Below are 18,089 nucleotides of genomic sequence, written 5' to 3' on the forward strand. Positions count from 1 at the left end.
TTAAGAAAGCAAATAGATAAATATAAATAAATAACTTAGGAATGGCCTCAAGAGAGAGAGAGAGAGAGAGAGAGAGAGAGAGAGAGAGAGAGAGAGAGAGAGAGAGAGAGAGAGAGAGAAAGGGGAAGAGGGAAGGAAGTGCATGATTGATGGTGCAAAAGAGTAAGACAAAATGCGTAATAATGCGTATACTTTGCCAAGGCGGTTAGTGTGATTGATGTGAAAGCTGAGATGAACAGCGTTAAAGGGAAGGGAAAATTGGAGAGAGAGAGAGAGAGAGAGAGAGAGAGAGAGAGAGAGAGAGAGAGAGAGAGAGAGAGAGAGAGAGAGAGAGAGAGAGAGCATAACACTAATTCCACGGTAATTAATGGAATTGGATGTCGCAAAAGAAAGAAGGAACATTAGCAAAGAAAAAAAAAAAGACCAGGAAATATTGCGTCGTGAAGAGAGAGAGAGAGAGAGAGAGAGAGAGAGAGAGAGAGAGAGAGAGAGAGAGAGAGAGAGAGAGAGAGAGAGAGAGAGAGAGAGAGAGAGAGAGAGAGAGAGAGAGGGGAGTATTGGTGGACGCCAGTAAAGGAAAAATCTAAACCGTCGATATGATTTTAGTTTTACACAATGAAATTCTAGCAAGCTCACTGGAATGGAAAACGTACTTCAGAAAGTTTAAATAGGACTGAACGAGCCTGACAAATGCAGCCAAAGGGGAAGGAAAACTAACCAAACTGTGAGAGGCAAAAAAAAAAAAAAAAAAAAAAAAGGAAATTTATAATGCCTACCAGGAACAAAGAATAAAAGAAACACGGTATGTAAATAAGGACTACCAGTAAACCTGACACTCGTTTGTCATTGTGTGAAAGCTTGCTGGAAGAAAGAAGAAGTTGAGATGAAAAGACTTGAGAGAGTATGAAGAGAACAAACATGACATTATTCCTGCACAAGACAGAATAGAAAAGTTTTGGATGAAATTCTGATGAAGGGGATACGTCTAAGACCAAATAATTCCAACATGAATAAGTGTCTCAAAAGTATTAAAAAGGACGATGGATAAAAAGAATGCAAATGAAAATAATGTCAGTATACAGGAAATATTTCAGACACGACAAAGAAGTTAAAAAAAGAAGTGGAGGAAGTGATGTAAAGGACACAGATGATATAAATTTCTGTGAGTATAAGGCATGCAATCAAGTAATAACTCCTAGGCGAAAAAAAAGAATAAATAAGGAGTAAAGGGAGCGAAGGTGAAAAGCATACAAATGTGAAATTTCAAGTGTATATGAGGACAGCAAGCAGGGAATATCTTTTACATGAGAGAAAACAAAAGGTGAAGAATGTGCTTTAAAAAAACTTCAGCGATTCATATACTTTACACTCCTTTATTAGTATTCAGACACTCGTCCCAGATATACATTATAAGGAGAGCCAAGGATATAGATATGACACCTTTGATACATTTGCATTTGGAATTGAATTAACCTTTTAGCATTTCATAATACAAATATATAGAAAAGTCAACAAGTCTGTGAACGTAATCTGGATATCAGATGAACAAAAAATCCAAAAGTATACGTATAAAAGAAACAACAACAATAAATACCATCCGTCATTCTACAAAACCATCACTAAGTATACCGTACCTCATTATACAACAGATTACATGCAAAAAAAAACAACAACTTCGATAGACACAAAATAAAAAAGCAACATCAAGGTGAATGAACACAAAGGTGGCACTACATTCATCCATCACTTGGTTGCATTTTTCCCCTTGTCTCCCTGTGGCATTAACACAAACACTTAGAAGCAGCTCAGGCGTGAAGGAGGAAGGTTGGGGGTGGGAATAGTAACGCTTCAGGTACAAGGCAAGACGAGAGAGAGAGAGAGAGAGAGAGAGAGAGAGAGAGAGAGAGAGAGAGAGAGAGAGAGAGAGAGGAAACAAAACTTGGTGGTCTCTTGTTAAGGACAAACAAGGAACTGGCCACCAAGAATCCATCCCTCCCCTCAGCAAGCAGGACGGTACTGTCGCCACCAGCAGTAAGGAGAGGGCACAGTTGCTGGCTTCCTTGTTTGCTGGAAAATGAAGGTCGGGAATCCACAGCAGCCACCGCCTCAGCTGGTCCAGCAATGTGAGAAGACTGTCACCATGGTGGAGGTGACGCATCAGCAGGTGAAGCGATTATTGCGGGGCTGGACACACAGAAAGCCACCGGCCCTGATGACATCAGCCCGCACCTGCTGAAGCGATGCTCCCAGGAACTGGCTGCCCCTCTCACCCAAGTCTTCACAACTTGTGTACGGGAAAACGTCTGGCCTTCAGTGTGGAAGGAGGCTCGAGTAGTTCCTGCACACAAAAAGCTCCAGGACGGACCCAAAAAACTACAGACCCATATCCCTGTTGTCAGTGGTGGGTAAAGTGTTTGAGAGGGTCGTGGCAGAGGTGGTGTGTAGCCATCTCAAGGACAATGCCCTCCTCTCAGACCAACAGTTTGGGTTCAGACCTGGAAGGTCAACCTCCGACCTAATGATGCTTCTCACCAGGCATTGGCAGGACGCCCTCGACGACGGCAAGGACACTATAGTGGTTGCTTTGGACATAGCAGGAGCTTTTGATAAAGTATGGCACAACGGATTACTAGAAAAGCTTCGTGCTAAAGGCATCCAGGGTGGCTTGCTACGACTCTTGGGAAATTACCTGCAGGACAGAAGCCTCAAGGTGGTTGTCAACGGGCAAACATCTGAGTCCCTGCCTGTGGAGGCATCAGTGCCACAGGGTTCAATTCTTGGCCCACTCCTGTGGAATATCTACGTGGATGATCTTCTCCAGCTACTGCCAGGAGTCATGGCCTATGCTGATGACTGCACCCTCTCCTATACCTATCCACGCCAGGACAGTGGGCGGGCTGCTGAGGCCATCAATCAGCAGCTACGAGTGATAAAGGAGTGGGGTGCTCGCTGGCAAGTGACATTCGCGCCGGAGAAGACACAAGCAATGGTTGTCTCTCGGTCCCCAGCCGCCATGGCAGCAATGGCAGGAAAGTTGTCTTTGGCGCTGCTGCTCTCCCACTCCAAGATGACGTCAAGATACTTGGAGTGGAGGTGGATCGAGGGCTGAGGTTTGACAGGCATGTCAAAACCATTGCCAAGAAAGCCTCTCACAGGATCTCCGCTCTCAGAAGGATCGCCAGTTTCCTCGACAGGAAGGGAGACTGCTGCTGTACAAGGCACAGGTGCGGCCCCACCTTGAATACGCAGCTCTCTCCTGGATGTCCTGTGCCGCCACACACAGAAGGAGACTGGACAGCATCCAACGCCGCGCCATACGGCTAGTAGATGCTGCACTACCACCTCACCCAGAGCCTGAGCGTCCCCTTGATTCACTGGAACACCGCAGAGACGTGGCGGCGATCGTAGTGTTCCATAAGGCACAGGTGCAAAGAGTGCCACATCTGGCAGGGCTGCGTCATCCTCTAAGAGTCACCGCACGGAGCACGAGAACGGTGCTCAATGGTGGTGACGCCGTAGAGGTGCCGCGATCCCACGGGTGTCAGCATCAACGCACCTTCGCAGGACGCGTCTCCAGGATGTGGAACTTGTTCACGGCCGCGGTGCCTCACGTCCAGGAGATGAACACTCACAGTGTCAAACTGATGGCACATAAGTGGAGACAGACACTGCCAACTCCTCTGACACTCTTTGTGACGTGACACTCAGTGTAGTGCAGTGCGTGAATAGTGCTAGTGAAGTGAAACGAATAGTGCTCCATTTACATGCTGACCATCTTGTATATTATCTATTTTTAAGTCTTGTAAATATTGTAGAGAAATAGATTGTAGTACCCTTAGAATAGGTAGCACACGACAGTGCGCCTTTGGGTACATGTTCCTTTGTATTAAGTTTTGTTTAAATAAAAAAAAAAAAAAAAAAAAAGAGAGAGAGAGAGAGAGAGAGAGAGAGAGAGAGAGAGAGAGAGAGAGAGAGGGAGGGAGTGAAGGAGGAGAGACTTACAGCACGTAACATTAGTCTCAACTTGGATTCATGGCAGTGCCTTTTAGACTTGACTGAAATAATGTTAAGGGAAAGTAGTCAGGAAGGAAAGAAACCCCACTAGAAATGTGGGCTTAAAGAGAGAGAGAGAGAGAGAGAGAGAGAGAGAGAGAGAGAGAGAGAGAGAGAGAGAGAGAATAAGTGCAAGAAGGAAAACATTAAATATGAGAGCAAAATAAGAGATGATATGGTGGTGGTGGTGGTGGTGGTGGTGGTGGTGGTGGTGGTGGTGGTGTTCTAGGAAGAGGAAAAGGAGGAGACAGGAGGAGAGGAGGTACGTATACACAAGAGAAAATAATATATGCCCGAGGTGATGTACATATGTTATAAAGTCCTCACCTTATATGGAGAGAGAGAGAGAGAGAGAGAGAGAGAGAGAGAGAGAGAGAGAGAGAGAGAGAGAGAGAGAGAGAGAGAGAGAGAGAGGATGAAAAAGCATACAATATTCAAGGTTGCGCAGAAATATAAATTAGCGGAATGAGAGAGAATTGAGTATAATTGATACAAATGTGTTAGAGAGAGAGAGAGAGAGAGAGAGAGAGAGAGAGAATCCTTTTCTTCTTTTGTTATGATGGTGTTTTCAGGCTCTTTCCTCTTTTTTAACTTTTCCATTTATATTCATCTGACTTTCTGCCTCCTTACAAACACACACACACACACACACACACACACACACACACACACACACACACACACACACACACACACACACACACACACACACACACACACACACACACACACACACACACACACACACACACACACACTCTCTCTCTCTCTCTCTCTCTCTCTCTCTCTCTCTCTCTCTCTCTCTCTCTCTCTCTCTCTCTCTCTGTCCACTGTCCACTTTTTCTAATTTCGTCTCACGTTTACTTTCTCCTCTCCTTGCACACCTTTCTCCTCCTTCTTTATTTTTGCTGCACTTTTCATCTTTTCTCTTCAACTTCTTTTATATTCTTCTTTTTTCTTTCTTCCCTCAGCATCTTTTTTCTTTCTTGTAAGGCTTCACTATATATCTCTCAGACCTTTGTGGAAAATACCTTTGCTTTCTTTCTACAGATACTTTTAGAGCATTAAACCCTTCTCTACTGGGACACATTTTTACCCTAGTTTTAGGTACGATTAGACCATTTCATTGACATTAGGGAGGGTCTATGGAGGTCAGACGATTAATGACCAGAGTCTTCACTATTTTAATCTCCCCACATAAGTTTCTGAAGCTGTAGAAAATCAACAAATAGTAACCAGAATGAATATGGAACCGTGTCATAGTACTGAAGGGGTTAAGTTTACCTGAGAATGAAGATCCGCAAGAAGTTAAAACGTGAACAGTATTATTAAACAACTATGGGGACGATTTAATTTTGGTATCTCTTAATAAAATAATTCAATCATCATCATGTTCTCCTGTCAATATTTGAGGAGGAGGAGGAGGAGGAGGAGGAGGAATGGAGGGAATTAAATGCAGTTGGCAGAAATGAAACGGAAGGATGTGGAGGGAAAGAGAGGAAGAGAAGAAAAGAGTAGAAGAAAAGAAGAAGGAAGAAGGAGAGTAAAGTAAAGTTAGGAAATGGAAAGAAATGAAGAGGAAGGGAGGGAAAGGCATAGAAAGAGAAAAATAAAAGGCGAGAGACAAGTGAGAATGGGGAGAAGCAGAGGAAGTAGAAAGGAAAGGAATTGAAGTGTATGAAATGTAGCAGGAAAGTAGAATGGAAAAAGGAAAGAGAAAGAGAGAGAGGCAAGCCAGGGAGAGGGGCCGAAGAAGAGACAAGAGAAAAAGTGGAGAAGGAGGAACGAAACGAAATAAAGATCCTGAGAACGACGGCACTAGAAAATAAAAGAAAGAAAAAAGCTGCGGAAATGGTGTGGGAAGAACTTGGAAGGGAAATAATAAAAAAAAAATATAGAAAAAAAGACTGTCCAACGAGGTAATAATAATGGGGAAAGTTGCTGAGTGTATGTGAAGGAAAAGACAAAGGGAAAAGTAATGCATTGGAATTTTAATATCAGTAAGTGTTCACGGAAAAATGATAATTGTGTAGGAAGAAATATTTTGTTAAACGTGGAAAATATCTGGAAAAAAAAAATAGAGGGAATGATAAAGATGAGACGTATATGAGACTTAGAAGAGAAACATAACGTGGATTTTATTGCTATTTTGACCTCTTCCTCCTCCTCCTCCTCTTCCTCTTCCTTCCTCCTCCTTCCTCCTCCTCTCTTTTATTCTTTCCATCGTAACTCGTATATTCTCTCTAGCTCTCTTTACTCTTTCTCTTTGTTTCTTGTCTGTCTTTCTCTAAGTTTTCTAGTCATCGCAAAAAGAATATTTCCATTATATCTTTATTTTCTTTCGTGTTAATATAGCTATGCCATAACCTCGTTTTCCTGTGTATATTAACTATTGTTTTACCTCTTTTTGCCTTTTGTTGTTCATTGTGCTGCATTCTTGTCTTTATTTTTATTTTTTGTCGTTCTTATTCCTCCTTTCTTTTTTTCCTTCATTTTAAAACCTTTCGTCATATTTACACAACCTCGTTTTTCTTTCTTGGTTTCCCGCCCCCTCCCTCTTCTCTTAACTCACGGTATTTTTTTTTTTTTTCCCGCCTTGTTTTTAGTCTCTAACCCTTCACACAGTTGACATGTCTGATGCTTCTGTTCAGCTTGGATATTTCTTTTATTTTTCTGAGTACTTCGTTTTTTATTATGAAGAGTTGAGTAAGTTAGCTTTTCGTATCTTTTCAGCTCCTTTACATGTCTTTTCTGCAAGTAACGAAAGATTATAATAGAAGGAGGACGGAAGGATAATAGGAAGGGATATAAAAAGAGAGTTAACGAAAATAATGGAAAGAATGGAATAAAAAGAGAATAATGAAAATACGGATATAAAGAACAGATTGTGAATGTTGAGAGAGAGAGAGAGAGAGAGAGAGAGAGAGAGAGAGAGAGAGAGAGAGAGAGAGAGAGAGAGAGAGAGAGAATTTCGCTTCCATGACAACGGAATAAATATAGGGGAGAGATTATAAACAAGCTGAACCGTTACCGAGGAGACTAGACGTGTGTGTGTAGCTCATAGGTAGAAATAAAAAAGAAAGAGGGAGCGAGAGGGAAAGTAATGAAAGCGGAAATAAGAGGAGAAGGGAGAAGGAAGGGAGAAATGAGTAAAAGGAAGAGGGAGGAAGAAGAAAAATAATGAGAGGAAGTGAATGAGGAAGAAAGAAATGAGAATATAAAGATGAGGAAGGATGTGGGGAAGGGGAAGAAAGAGTGTGAGGAAGGCGAGGAGAAGTGGAAGTTTGCACAAGAAGAAAAAAAGAGATTGAAGGAACATAGTCTGTGAAATGGAACCGCTAAAGAAATGAGTAAAATGTCATTGGTGACTTTTTGGGGATTGTTGACAGTATGAAGGGAGAAAGTAATGGCTCCATATTAATGTAAGTTTCTGTCCATTTTTATTCTTTATCGGTGTTGTTAACCCGTACTGTTTTGACGGGCAGAAATGAGCAAAAGTAATGGAATATTGGAATTTCTTATAAAACAAGCAAAAAGATTTCATTGTCACGGAGAAATCTGAAACTGAGAAGAGTGTATGAAAGATTGATAGATGGCTCAGAGTTGTTGTCAAATAAAATAGTATTATATTTCGAAATGTTAATTCTTTTATGTGATTTTCCTTTAACTGCAGCATGGCCTTATATCTTACACTTCAGTCTTTCTAAAGCATTACATACTACATAATGTAAATTATGTCATGTAACGCTGTGATGTGTGCGTGTTTTCTTATCTCGTATCGCGAGTTTGGTGTTGCTTCACCAGATGACGCGCTCAAAATTTCGGAAGCAAGTGAAGTAATCAAAATATGCATATCAATTTGACATACTGAAACTCCGAAGATGCAATCATTTATTTTAATATTTTTGTTCTGTAATGTATTCTCCATTATTGTTGTGCTCTTACATTGTTTTGGTAATGGACTGTTGAGTGGTTGAGTGGATGGTTGACTAACTACATTGTGCTGGAAACAAAGAAGATTATTGAGAGACTGCATAAGAACAGATACCAGTAAACTCATTGATTTATAACGAGGGCATTAGCTGAACTGCATATCAATATCAGTAAATTACGTGCTGGAGAAAATGTTGAAGACAACACGAGACAGAGAAGTGGATGAAACTGAAACAGGAGAGGAAGCAATAAGGTATAAGCGAAATAGAACTGAACAGAAAAAAAAAATAAAAATAGTATTATAAGAGAATATAGCATAGAGACTGAGAAGAACATCGAGAATAGAAACAACAAATTACTTCACTACTACAGTTTTTCTATTCGAATACACAAACTCTCAATCCAGCACACGTTCCCTGTCTCAAGAGTGCATTCCTAAAACCTTCCGAACATCTGACTAGCAACCAGGGGGTCAAGCTTTCTGCAGGCGAACACCAGGATACAAGCGGGGTGGCTGAGGGGTAAGGGAATGGAGAGATGGGGGAGGAAGTCAACTCGGGTTTGGGTGGCGAGCATAAGAAAAAAAAAAAAAAATGGCGATTTGAATAATTGTTTATACACGGGAAGCGTTTCCACAGTGGAGAAAAAGCCAGATGCAGACACACAGTAACCGAGGATGTGTGTGTGTGTGTGTGTGTGTGTGTGTGTGTGTGTGTGTGTGTGTGTGTGTGTGTGTGTGTGTTTCACTGTTTGATCTGCTGCAGTCTCTGACGAGACAGCCAGACGTTACCCTACAGAGCGAGCTCAGAGCTCATTATTTCCGATCTTCGGATAGGCCTGACTCAGACCAGGCACACACCACACACCGGGACAACAAGATCACAACTCCTCGATTTACATCCCGTACCTACTCACTGCTAGGTGAACAGGGGCTACACGTGAAAGGAGACACACCCAAATATCTCCACCCGGCCGGGGAATCGAACCCCGGTCCTCTGGCTTGTGAAGCCAGCGCTCTAACCACTGAGCTACCGGGCGTGTGTGTGTGTGTGTGTGTGTGTGTGTGTGTGTGTGTGTGTGTGTGTGGAGGAACAATACGTGTACAAGGTTATGTAATGATTGTAATGATGCAAGTAATGACGGTCAGAGTAGTAATTGTGGTCGTGGTGGTGTAACAAACCGTAGAAGTAATACATGTCGTAGTAATTAGATACAATTACTTTATTGTCAGCATTAGTACTCTCACTACTTAGGAGAATGCCGTCAAATGCCGTCAATTACCGCTATTACCTGTATTACAAGGCTACATTTATCAAAATTTCTTTAAAAAAAATATCGCACCGTAACATCATTTCTTTACTCGCCTTCAAAATAAACAATAAATAAATCCATCGCGTTAAAAAACTGTCATTCCCGTTCGTCCTCTTCATGTCACATTTCCACATTCCCTTTCCTCCCTCCTCCTCCTCCTCCTCTCCGTGCAACATTTCAGAGCTATTTCTCGTCCTCTGACAAATCGAACGTTTCCATGGCAACGCCGAGAGACAGGAGTTGGCACCTATGACACTGGAAAACGTTATATAATATTGTGAGTTTGTATTTCCACTGGTTTTATTATATTGTAGGATTGTATATGTAAAGGCTTGGTATGAAAACGTTTTGTGATACGAGTTTTTGTTCGTCATACGTACTCGTACTTATGTAAATATGTTTCGTATGAAGAAAATCAAATGTTTGGTAATTCTTTCTTTTCGAGGAAAGTTTTAAGTAATAACTCTGTGATATGAGTTTTCGCTGCTTTTTCTTTTTCTTTTACACAGAAAACACAAATATGGAAGGAAATTTGGACGTTTGTGAGTTTTTTTTTCTTTTAGGAACGTAAAGTACACTGAGTTCAGTGTTTACTGTTTTAGCCAGAACTTACACTTTTGTAAGTAAATTTAATGTGGAATGATTAAACATGGACAGTGTTGTGTTCATGTCATGTATCACTAATAATGCAGAACGCTTGGCAAATTATCAGTAGAATCATGAAAGGATTCCTGAAAGCTTCAGTAACTTTCACTAAGAGCTTGTAATAAAAAAATAAAAAAAATTAGACACGAGGCGGCAAAACGTTTAAGAATACGGACTTAAGCCTTTACGCGTCCTTCACAGCGGGGAAATACTGGTCAGGCGGCAGGTGCAATTATGATCATAGTCAGATTCCGTGATGTAATATTTACTCTTGTGGTATAATTTTCTGGGGAACCTTGTGTGGAGCAAAAAAAGAAAAAGAAAAAAAGGGAATAATAATAGGCGGTAATAATCCGGTTGTGTTACATGAGACTAAATAGGCGTCTGGTGGTGTGTGTGGCTTGTTTGCTTGGTTTGGCCGAAGCAAAGCTGGGGAGGGACCGAGGCCTGTCTATGTGCGGTTTGTTTAGTCTCTGATGAACGATAAGGAAGGTCAGGGAGGCGGGGTGTGGTCTGGGAACTGACACTGTATTGAGATACTTAAGGACGTGAAAAACAGAGAGCGAAAGTCTCACAACAGAGGAAGAAGCGTAATGGTGACGTGATTAAGGTTCATTGTAGGTGATCGAGTGAGGTAGACCATAATCAGTGTCCTGCTATCATGCTTCCTACAAAGTCCGCCTCGTTATTAAAGGATAGAAGAGATTTCAGTATAATTTCCCCCGTTATTGCGTATATCGACTTGGTGCATAGAACTGTTAGCTACAAAAGTAACGACGTGTTTTATGATATGTACTGTATCTCTTTGTTTGTCTTTTCATTTTGTCTGGTACCGCCCGCTTTAGTTCATGCCTCGTGCTTTCCACCTACCATCGTTAACACAGATGAAATTTTTCTCTTCCCTTTGATTTTAAATGCTTCCCTTGTAAGTCAGAAGCGCCTCTCCCGTATGGTATATTATCTTTATCTCCATGAATTATTACCTGCTTAAGCTCAGATTTGTGTTACAGAGCCAGCTGAGGTCGAGATCCTTGGGGATGATCCATGTGCTAGCCATGATAACCAGCTTTTCCCACATGCCAAAATGTTTCATGAAAATTTACTCTTATTTAGAACCTTATAGTGTTCAGTGTTTAATGATAACCATTCTCTGCAGGCTGCCGGAGGTGCTGTGCTGGCTCTGAGCATCTGGCTGGCCGTGGATAACACCTCCTTTCTGCTGCTGACGCGGGTGAGTGACAATGAGAGCCTGCAGGAGTTCAATCACCCGTCCGTCATGGAGCACGGCGCCTACGTCCTCATCGTGGCGGGCGGCCTCGTCTTCCTCATCGGATTCCTGGGTTGTTGCGGCGCCGCCATGGAGTCCAGGACGCTGCTGACACTGGTGAGTCTTCAGTAAAGTCATTATCTTAAGTCTTGTTTATCTCACAACTAAGTTTAGACCTAAGAAAAGGACTATATCATCATTCTGATCGACAAATAGCTAAGGAAAAAAACAAGAATACGTAATGCTCTTGTGATGCTTAGTCAGTAATTCAATGTGTGAACCTCCCATGCAGTACGGCCTCATGATCATCGTCATCTTCGTGCTGGAGGTGACTGCTGGCGCCCTGGCTGCTGTTTACAAGACAGAGGTGAGAGGACTTCTGGCACCGTTGTCGCTAATCATATTAACTCGTGTAACCATTGAAGTTCATTAGCAAACCTCATTCCTGTCAGTAAGAATATTTTTGTAGTCTGAAAGTTAATGAGAAAATTTTGTTTAATCTTATGTTCATTGAATGTATCAGTTAATAATCTGTAGGAAATCCACACATATTTAATTACATTGATTTGGGTTTCTCTTATGACATGAGGATTAGTGAAGGGATGAGAGGGTGGTGGCGAGCGGGCGTGTGAAAAATGATTAAGGCTGATGTGAAATAGACAGTCCATGAATGTGTGATGAGATATGGGAGTGAATTAATGAAATGCTGAGTCAAGTTACAGGTGAGGCTCATTGAAGCAGATCAGAGGGCTGTTTGTTTAAGCTGCCTGGCGATCAAGTGTGGTGGAGTGTGGCGGCAGTGAAGGACGAGTGTGGCCCAAGTGTTCAGTGGGTGTGGTGGTGAAATGAGTTGACAGTGTGGCGGTGAAGTGAGGCTCATGAAAGGTGAAAAGTGAGAGTGCTGGTGAAGGGAAGTGTAGAAGTAGTGGTGAAAGGTTAGCGTTGTGAGGATGATGGTGAATGTGATGATGGTGAACGAGTGAGTAAGATAGATGATGATTGTGATGATAAAGGGATTAACTGGAATATGACTGTTAATGATTAATGAATTGATGGAGAGGGTGCGGTAGAGTATGGTGGTGGTTAGTGGCGAGGGATGAGTGGTAACGTGGTGGAGGGTACGGTGATGGAGTAAAGACAAGTGATATTACTCCAGTATTTCCCAGCGAATGATTAATTTAATGTGCGTTGCCTTATCTCGCCAACCACAAAATGCGTACGTAGATGTGATTGTGTGCATTGGTCCTGCCAAACTGAATATTATTTTCCGGCGAAGTGAAAACTAATTATTCATTGGTTAGGGATTCAAAAGCATTATTCATTATGCAGATGTGACGAATATAATGAATTTACAGTTTTAAGAGATCAAGGATGGATGATAGATAATTTAAGAGGTTCATTAGAGATTTGCATGAATAGTACACTTTCAAAACTTACATGTACATTTTTTAAAAATTTTTTTTTGCTGATATAACAATATCCTTGAAATTATTATTCTTTAATATTGCAATGTCTTTCATGTCTTGAAAATGACGTGAATACAGTTTTCTTATCTTTCAAAATATGGAAGCGTGTTTTTATTTTTATATTCATTTACCTTCCCTGAAATTTGAATGGATTTTCATTTTTTTTTTCATTAAGCGTCAGTTGCAATGAATTTGTATTCGTGATCAATTAGAATACGTGTCTGTGTCGTTCAGTAATCACCCCGGAAACCCACTTGATCCTTCATTTTATGTAATTACTCTTAAATGCGAACATTAATTAGAGTTCGTAATGAGTTATGTTTGTTAATATGTGTTTTCTTCCGTGTGTGTGTGTGTGTGTGTGTGTGTGTGTGTGTGTGTGTGTGTGTGTGTGTGTGTGTGTGTGTGTGTGTGTGTGTGTGTGTGTGCTGCAGGCAAAACAAGAGCTGCAGAACTTCCTGAAGCACACCCTCAAGAAGTACTACTCGACTCCTGACCAAGCCAACTCCGTCACTGTCGCCTGGAACGCCGTCATGTCCGAGGTATGTCCGTCACTGTAATGACTCCACTCGCGCCCACAGCTAAACTGGCATGGTTACTACGTATTAATCTTGACTGTACTACTGTATATACACCTCAGATAACTCTTAATCCCTTCAGTACTGGAGCACATTTTTACCATGTGTTTTAGGTAAGGTTAAACGATTTTACTTACGTTAGGAAGGGTGTATTGAGGTCAGAAGATTAATGACCAGAGTCTTCACTAATTTAATCTCCCCACATAAGTTTCTGAAGCTGTATAAAATCACCAAGTAGTAAGCAGAATAAATATGAAAACACGTTATGGTACTGTGGAGTTAAGACTACGACACGTGGACTTAACATTGATGTGGTGTTTTAGTTCTTATATTTCTTTTTGGTATGAGTTTCCCGGCTTGCATTTTCCTTTGTGCGGTAAAGGATCAAAGAGAAACGTTTATGCTCTAGATTTTTTTATAATGAGTTCGACCTGGACCTTCTCTCTCTCTCTCTCTCTCTCTCTCTCTCTCTCTCTCTCTCTCTCTCTCTCTCTCTCTCTCTCTCTCTCTCTCTCTCTCTCTCTCTCTCTCTCTCTCTCTCTCTCTCTCTCTCTCTCTCTCTATTATGTATTGAAGTTCAAAGTGAAAAAAGTTTGGGATATGAGAGAGAGAGAGAGAGAGAGAGAGAGAGAGAGAGAGAGAGAGAGAGAGAGAGAGAGAGAGAGAGAGAGAGAGAGAGAGAGAGAGAGAGAGAGAGAGAGAGAGAGAGAGAGAGAGAGAGAGAAATTGCATTTTGTTGCAAAATGTGAATATTGATAGATTTTTGTAACTATTTGAGTAATTCGTTGATTAAATAATTAGTTTATTTGTCAATTTATAGATGTGTTCAAAGTTAAAGAAAAGAAAAAGAAATCCATTAAGTAGTTGAATTATTATTATTTTTTTTTGGGAAATTGCAAACATGGTATTTCTGTTTTAATGGCAATTTCTGATCAAGACCTTGTTAAGTTTTTTTACTTCACTTCTTTTGATCATTATTTCTTAAGGGAATTTCTTTCTTCAAGGTTTTTTCCATGTTTTTTTTTTTTTTTCTCATGACCATTTCACGACTCGTGTTTTTTCCACGACTTTTTTTGTTATTAATCATTTTTTGTTTAGATTTTTTTTTTTCCAAAGCGCAACAGACACAACCATACTAACTTTTAAACATTTTACATATGCCTTAGTGGTGTCCTGCTTTATGTCACAAACACACTTATGCTTTCCTCTCCATCCTTTCACTTTCACTCCATTTCTCGCACTATCACATCCTCTCTAATTTCCTCACTGGCCTCCCCTCCCATTGCTCTCCTTCCTGGCCCCTCATCTAGTCCCTCTGAACCTCCTCACCTCCCCTTCCTCCTCCTCCGCTAGCCCGGGACAGCCTCGAGCATAAATCCTAACTCGCAATAAAGGAAATCCCGGGACGTATATTTTTAGGGTCGTTGGAGTGAGGCAGCAAAATTTGTGGGTTTGTGTTTGCAGCGGCAGGGTGAGAGGGAGGCGTTGGCGCGGCGATGCATTTCTGGTGATCTTTTTGATGATGTGTATTTAAAGGAAGGGTAAATCATTGATAAGGTAAATGAATGCAGGTTTAAAAGGGGGATAAGTGGTTGAATTAATTAGCTTTTCCGAATGTTGATTTGAAGTTTAAAGAGTGTGTTGTATATACATAAAGGAAATTACGTAGTCCTCTTTTCATTGGCTATTTAAAGGAGAGTCAGCCACCATTTTATTTGTTTATTTATGTGAGAGGAGGGAGGTAGAAGATGGTTTTAAGAGAGAAATATGTTATAAAAGAAATTAATGATCTCGTATTATGTGAATAAGTTAATTACTAAGAAAATTTACCCTTTTTGTGAACGTAATTTTAGTGGCTAAGGAAATAAAATTGTCTTTTCAACGAGAATGTAAGCAGAGAGATAAATTATATAGGAAATGAACCCTCGTATACTAATGCGCTGAATCGCCTGAGTTGTGGAATAAAACAGTCCAAGATGAAAGGCTCCCAGAAAGGGAAAAAAGAAAGAAGGGAAAGAGGTGAGAGGAAGAGAATGTCAGTTAGCTTGATTTATGAGGTGGCCGTGATGACGCTGTGACAGACCTCCAGTGTTGTCGAGAGAGAGAGAGAGAGAGAGAGAGAGAGAGAGAGAGAGAGAGAGAGAGAGAGTTATCAAGAGTAGGAAAACTTGAAGAAAATAAAACCAAGAAGTGTCCTTAATTTTGTTGAGGGAAATTGTTTACAGCGAGTTTGTTTATTAGTTTATTTGTTTGCTGTCCCACTTCCCTCGCGAACCCAACCCTGCCTGCATCGTTTCTTGGTATTTTCCTTGACACAGTAACTCCCGGGAATGGCTGCGTTACGGACGGCTGGCTGCGCTGTAAATCAAAACTATCAAACAGTTCGACTCGTGAAAACCTGAGAGCTTTGACTTAACGATCGAACACCTGACCTCCTCCGTCTCAAACAGGTGATCGTGCCCCTCAGCCACGCGCCCGACATGAGCCTGGAAAAGCTTTATCTGCCTCGTTTACTGTTTTTTTTTCTTTTTTACACTTATCTTCATCGCACTCTCGCCCATCACAGGTCTCGCCTCTCCGTCACGTTCCTCTCGTCTCTCTTTCATCACCACGCTAGATTGTGAATACTCGTGCGCTGTAAAGGAGGGGAATATAATGCTATCACCTGTTTTCCTCCTCCTCCTCCTCCTCCTCCTCCTCCTCCTCCTCTAACCTTGAAGCCTCTCCATCTTTATTTCAACGCAGTGTCTTTTCTTGCCACTTTCGTCTTGTACCCTCCTGTGCCGTAGAGTGTTAAAAGGAAGGTGTATGTTACCCCAGCCACTAACTTGCTTTCTTCTCCTTTTTCTCCTTATCTCTCTAACTTTGAATCCCTGCCATTTTGATCTATCTTAGGGCCTCTCCTGTCATCTTTGTCTTGCTTGCTTCAGCGCCGTAAGTGTTAGTAGATGTTCATTATACTCTCTCTCTCTCTCTCTCTCTCTCTCTCTCTCTCTCTCTCTCTCTCTCTCTCTCTCTCTCTCTCTCTCTCTCTCTCTCTCGTTGAAACCTGTCTTTATTCCAAGGTAGTTTCTTGTCATCTTCAACTTTCGTGTTCCAGTGCTATACATTGTTATATTGAAAGATGACCAGTGCCTTGTTTTCATCTGGCTCTTTTCCTCTCTCTCTCTCTCCTTCTCCCTCTCCCTCTCTAACCTTAAATTCTATCTATTTTTATTCCATTAGAGTGCCTTGTCACCTTTATCTTACTCCGTTGCCATTTCTTTCTCCTTTGTTTTGGAAGCATCTGCCTACACAGTTTTGTTATACATTTATATCTTCAATCCTCCCTCGCATTCAGGTAAACCAACTACATCTAAGATCGTTTGTATTTCCCGTTATTGGTCTCTACATTCTTTTTTCCTCCTATTCCGAATTTCCTTATTCCTCCTGCATCGTTAGTCTCCTTGTGTATATTTTCCTTCTATTTCACTCCTTTCCCTCTCATTCGTCGTCCAATTCTTCCATCCTCGCGATTATTTATTTTCCATTTTCGTTTCAGTTCACCAGAACATGTCTAAAGGCTTCCTATTCTCCTTTCCCATTGTTACAGCTTGATTCCTTTTCCCAGCTTTCATGTCCTGTTCTCTCGTCCTTAATTCCTCTATCTGCATCTCATTCCCTCTGCCTCGTGTGGACTCCTGAATTGCATCATCTCGTCTGAGCACCTTGGCGAAGGGACGGGCAGGGCGAGGCGTGTAGAGAAGGGGACGAAGAAGGATTTATGAGGGAAAAGATTTGAGTTGTGATTAGATCCTTGTGTTATCCCTTTTACTTCGTTTTGGTTGTTATATAAACGATTCTGAATAGTCTTCATTGATATAGTTAATTGCTGAATGTGATGCATGCTGTGTTTATGTATTATTGCAGGATTAAGGTGTAGGAAGACAGGAGTGACTGAAGATTTAACTTGAGAAATCCACCGTTGGAAGATTAAAGTAAGAACTATTATTTGTGAAGAAAGAGTGAGTTTGTAGATTTCAGTTGACCAGTAAGTCGTTAAAAAGAATAAAGAACAGATTAATAGAACAAAAAATTTACGTACAGGTACAGCTTCAGGAATAAATCGTCCACAAAAGAAAACAAATAAATGTGAGGAATGAAAGAGACTTCTAGATTTAATTTGAGATCTGAGTCGTTCAAAAAAGAGAAGAAAAACATGCTAGGAAAGATGGACAGATTTAACTTTACCAAATACATTGTTAAAAAGTAAAGAAGAAAAACACTTACTTGCCAGGAACCACTAACATGTTACTTGTTTTATATTACAAAATGAATCGTTTTAATAAGAACAGCAAAGTCTTAAAGAGATTAAATGGATTGTGTATGCAAGGCTTAAGAATTAATACTCAACAAAGCCCTGTGCGTAAAAAGTTGCGCGGGTATCAACTGAAACTTCTTTTTTTTCATAAATTTATTACCAGAGAAACTCACAAAAGAAAAAAGTCATCGCTGAACGAGTAACAATTCTGAGACACAAAGCCGGCTCCGCTCACCCTTTACTATTATAATTACTCTTAAAAATCAGAATATTCATGATAAGATATTCAAATTAATTCACCTTCCGTTTTCTCTTTCATTCGTACTGCTCAGAAGGGCAAACTTAACTTGACGGAGAAAAATCACGTAAATGTCACGAAAAGGCTCTTGAAGTGAAAGGTTACTTGAGTTTGCTGAGACCGGTGCTGGGACACTTCAACTAAGCAAGGCGATCGAGTCTGTGCTAATGCTGTTTTTCCTCTTTTATTTTCTTTGTCTTTGTCAGCAGAATCTTCAATGACCTCCATCTCTTCCTCC

The 18,089-nt window shown here is 41.0% G+C and overlaps 1 protein-coding gene across 9 annotated transcripts in view; it reads left to right on the forward strand.

Moving 5' to 3' along the window:
* LOC123519071 (CD151 antigen-like) overlaps positions 1-18,089 on the forward strand; it is a 202,982-nt gene that overhangs the window by 174,243 nt on the left and 10,650 nt on the right. For all 9 annotated transcript variants that reach the window (XM_045280248.1, XM_045280249.1, XM_045280254.1 and 6 more), the window contains 3 exons: positions 11,099-11,326; positions 11,502-11,576; positions 13,110-13,217. In XM_045280248.1, the coding sequence (XP_045136183.1) occupies positions 11,099-11,326; positions 11,502-11,576; positions 13,110-13,217 (411 nt within the window). The remainder of the gene's footprint in view (positions 1-11,098; positions 11,327-11,501; positions 11,577-13,109; positions 13,218-18,089) is intronic.

The sequence above is a fragment of the Portunus trituberculatus genome, chromosome 44 (genome assembly GCF_017591435.1).
Source record: "Portunus trituberculatus isolate SZX2019 chromosome 44, ASM1759143v1, whole genome shotgun sequence".
NCBI classification, from domain to species: Eukaryota; Metazoa; Arthropoda; class Malacostraca; order Decapoda; family Portunidae; genus Portunus; species Portunus trituberculatus.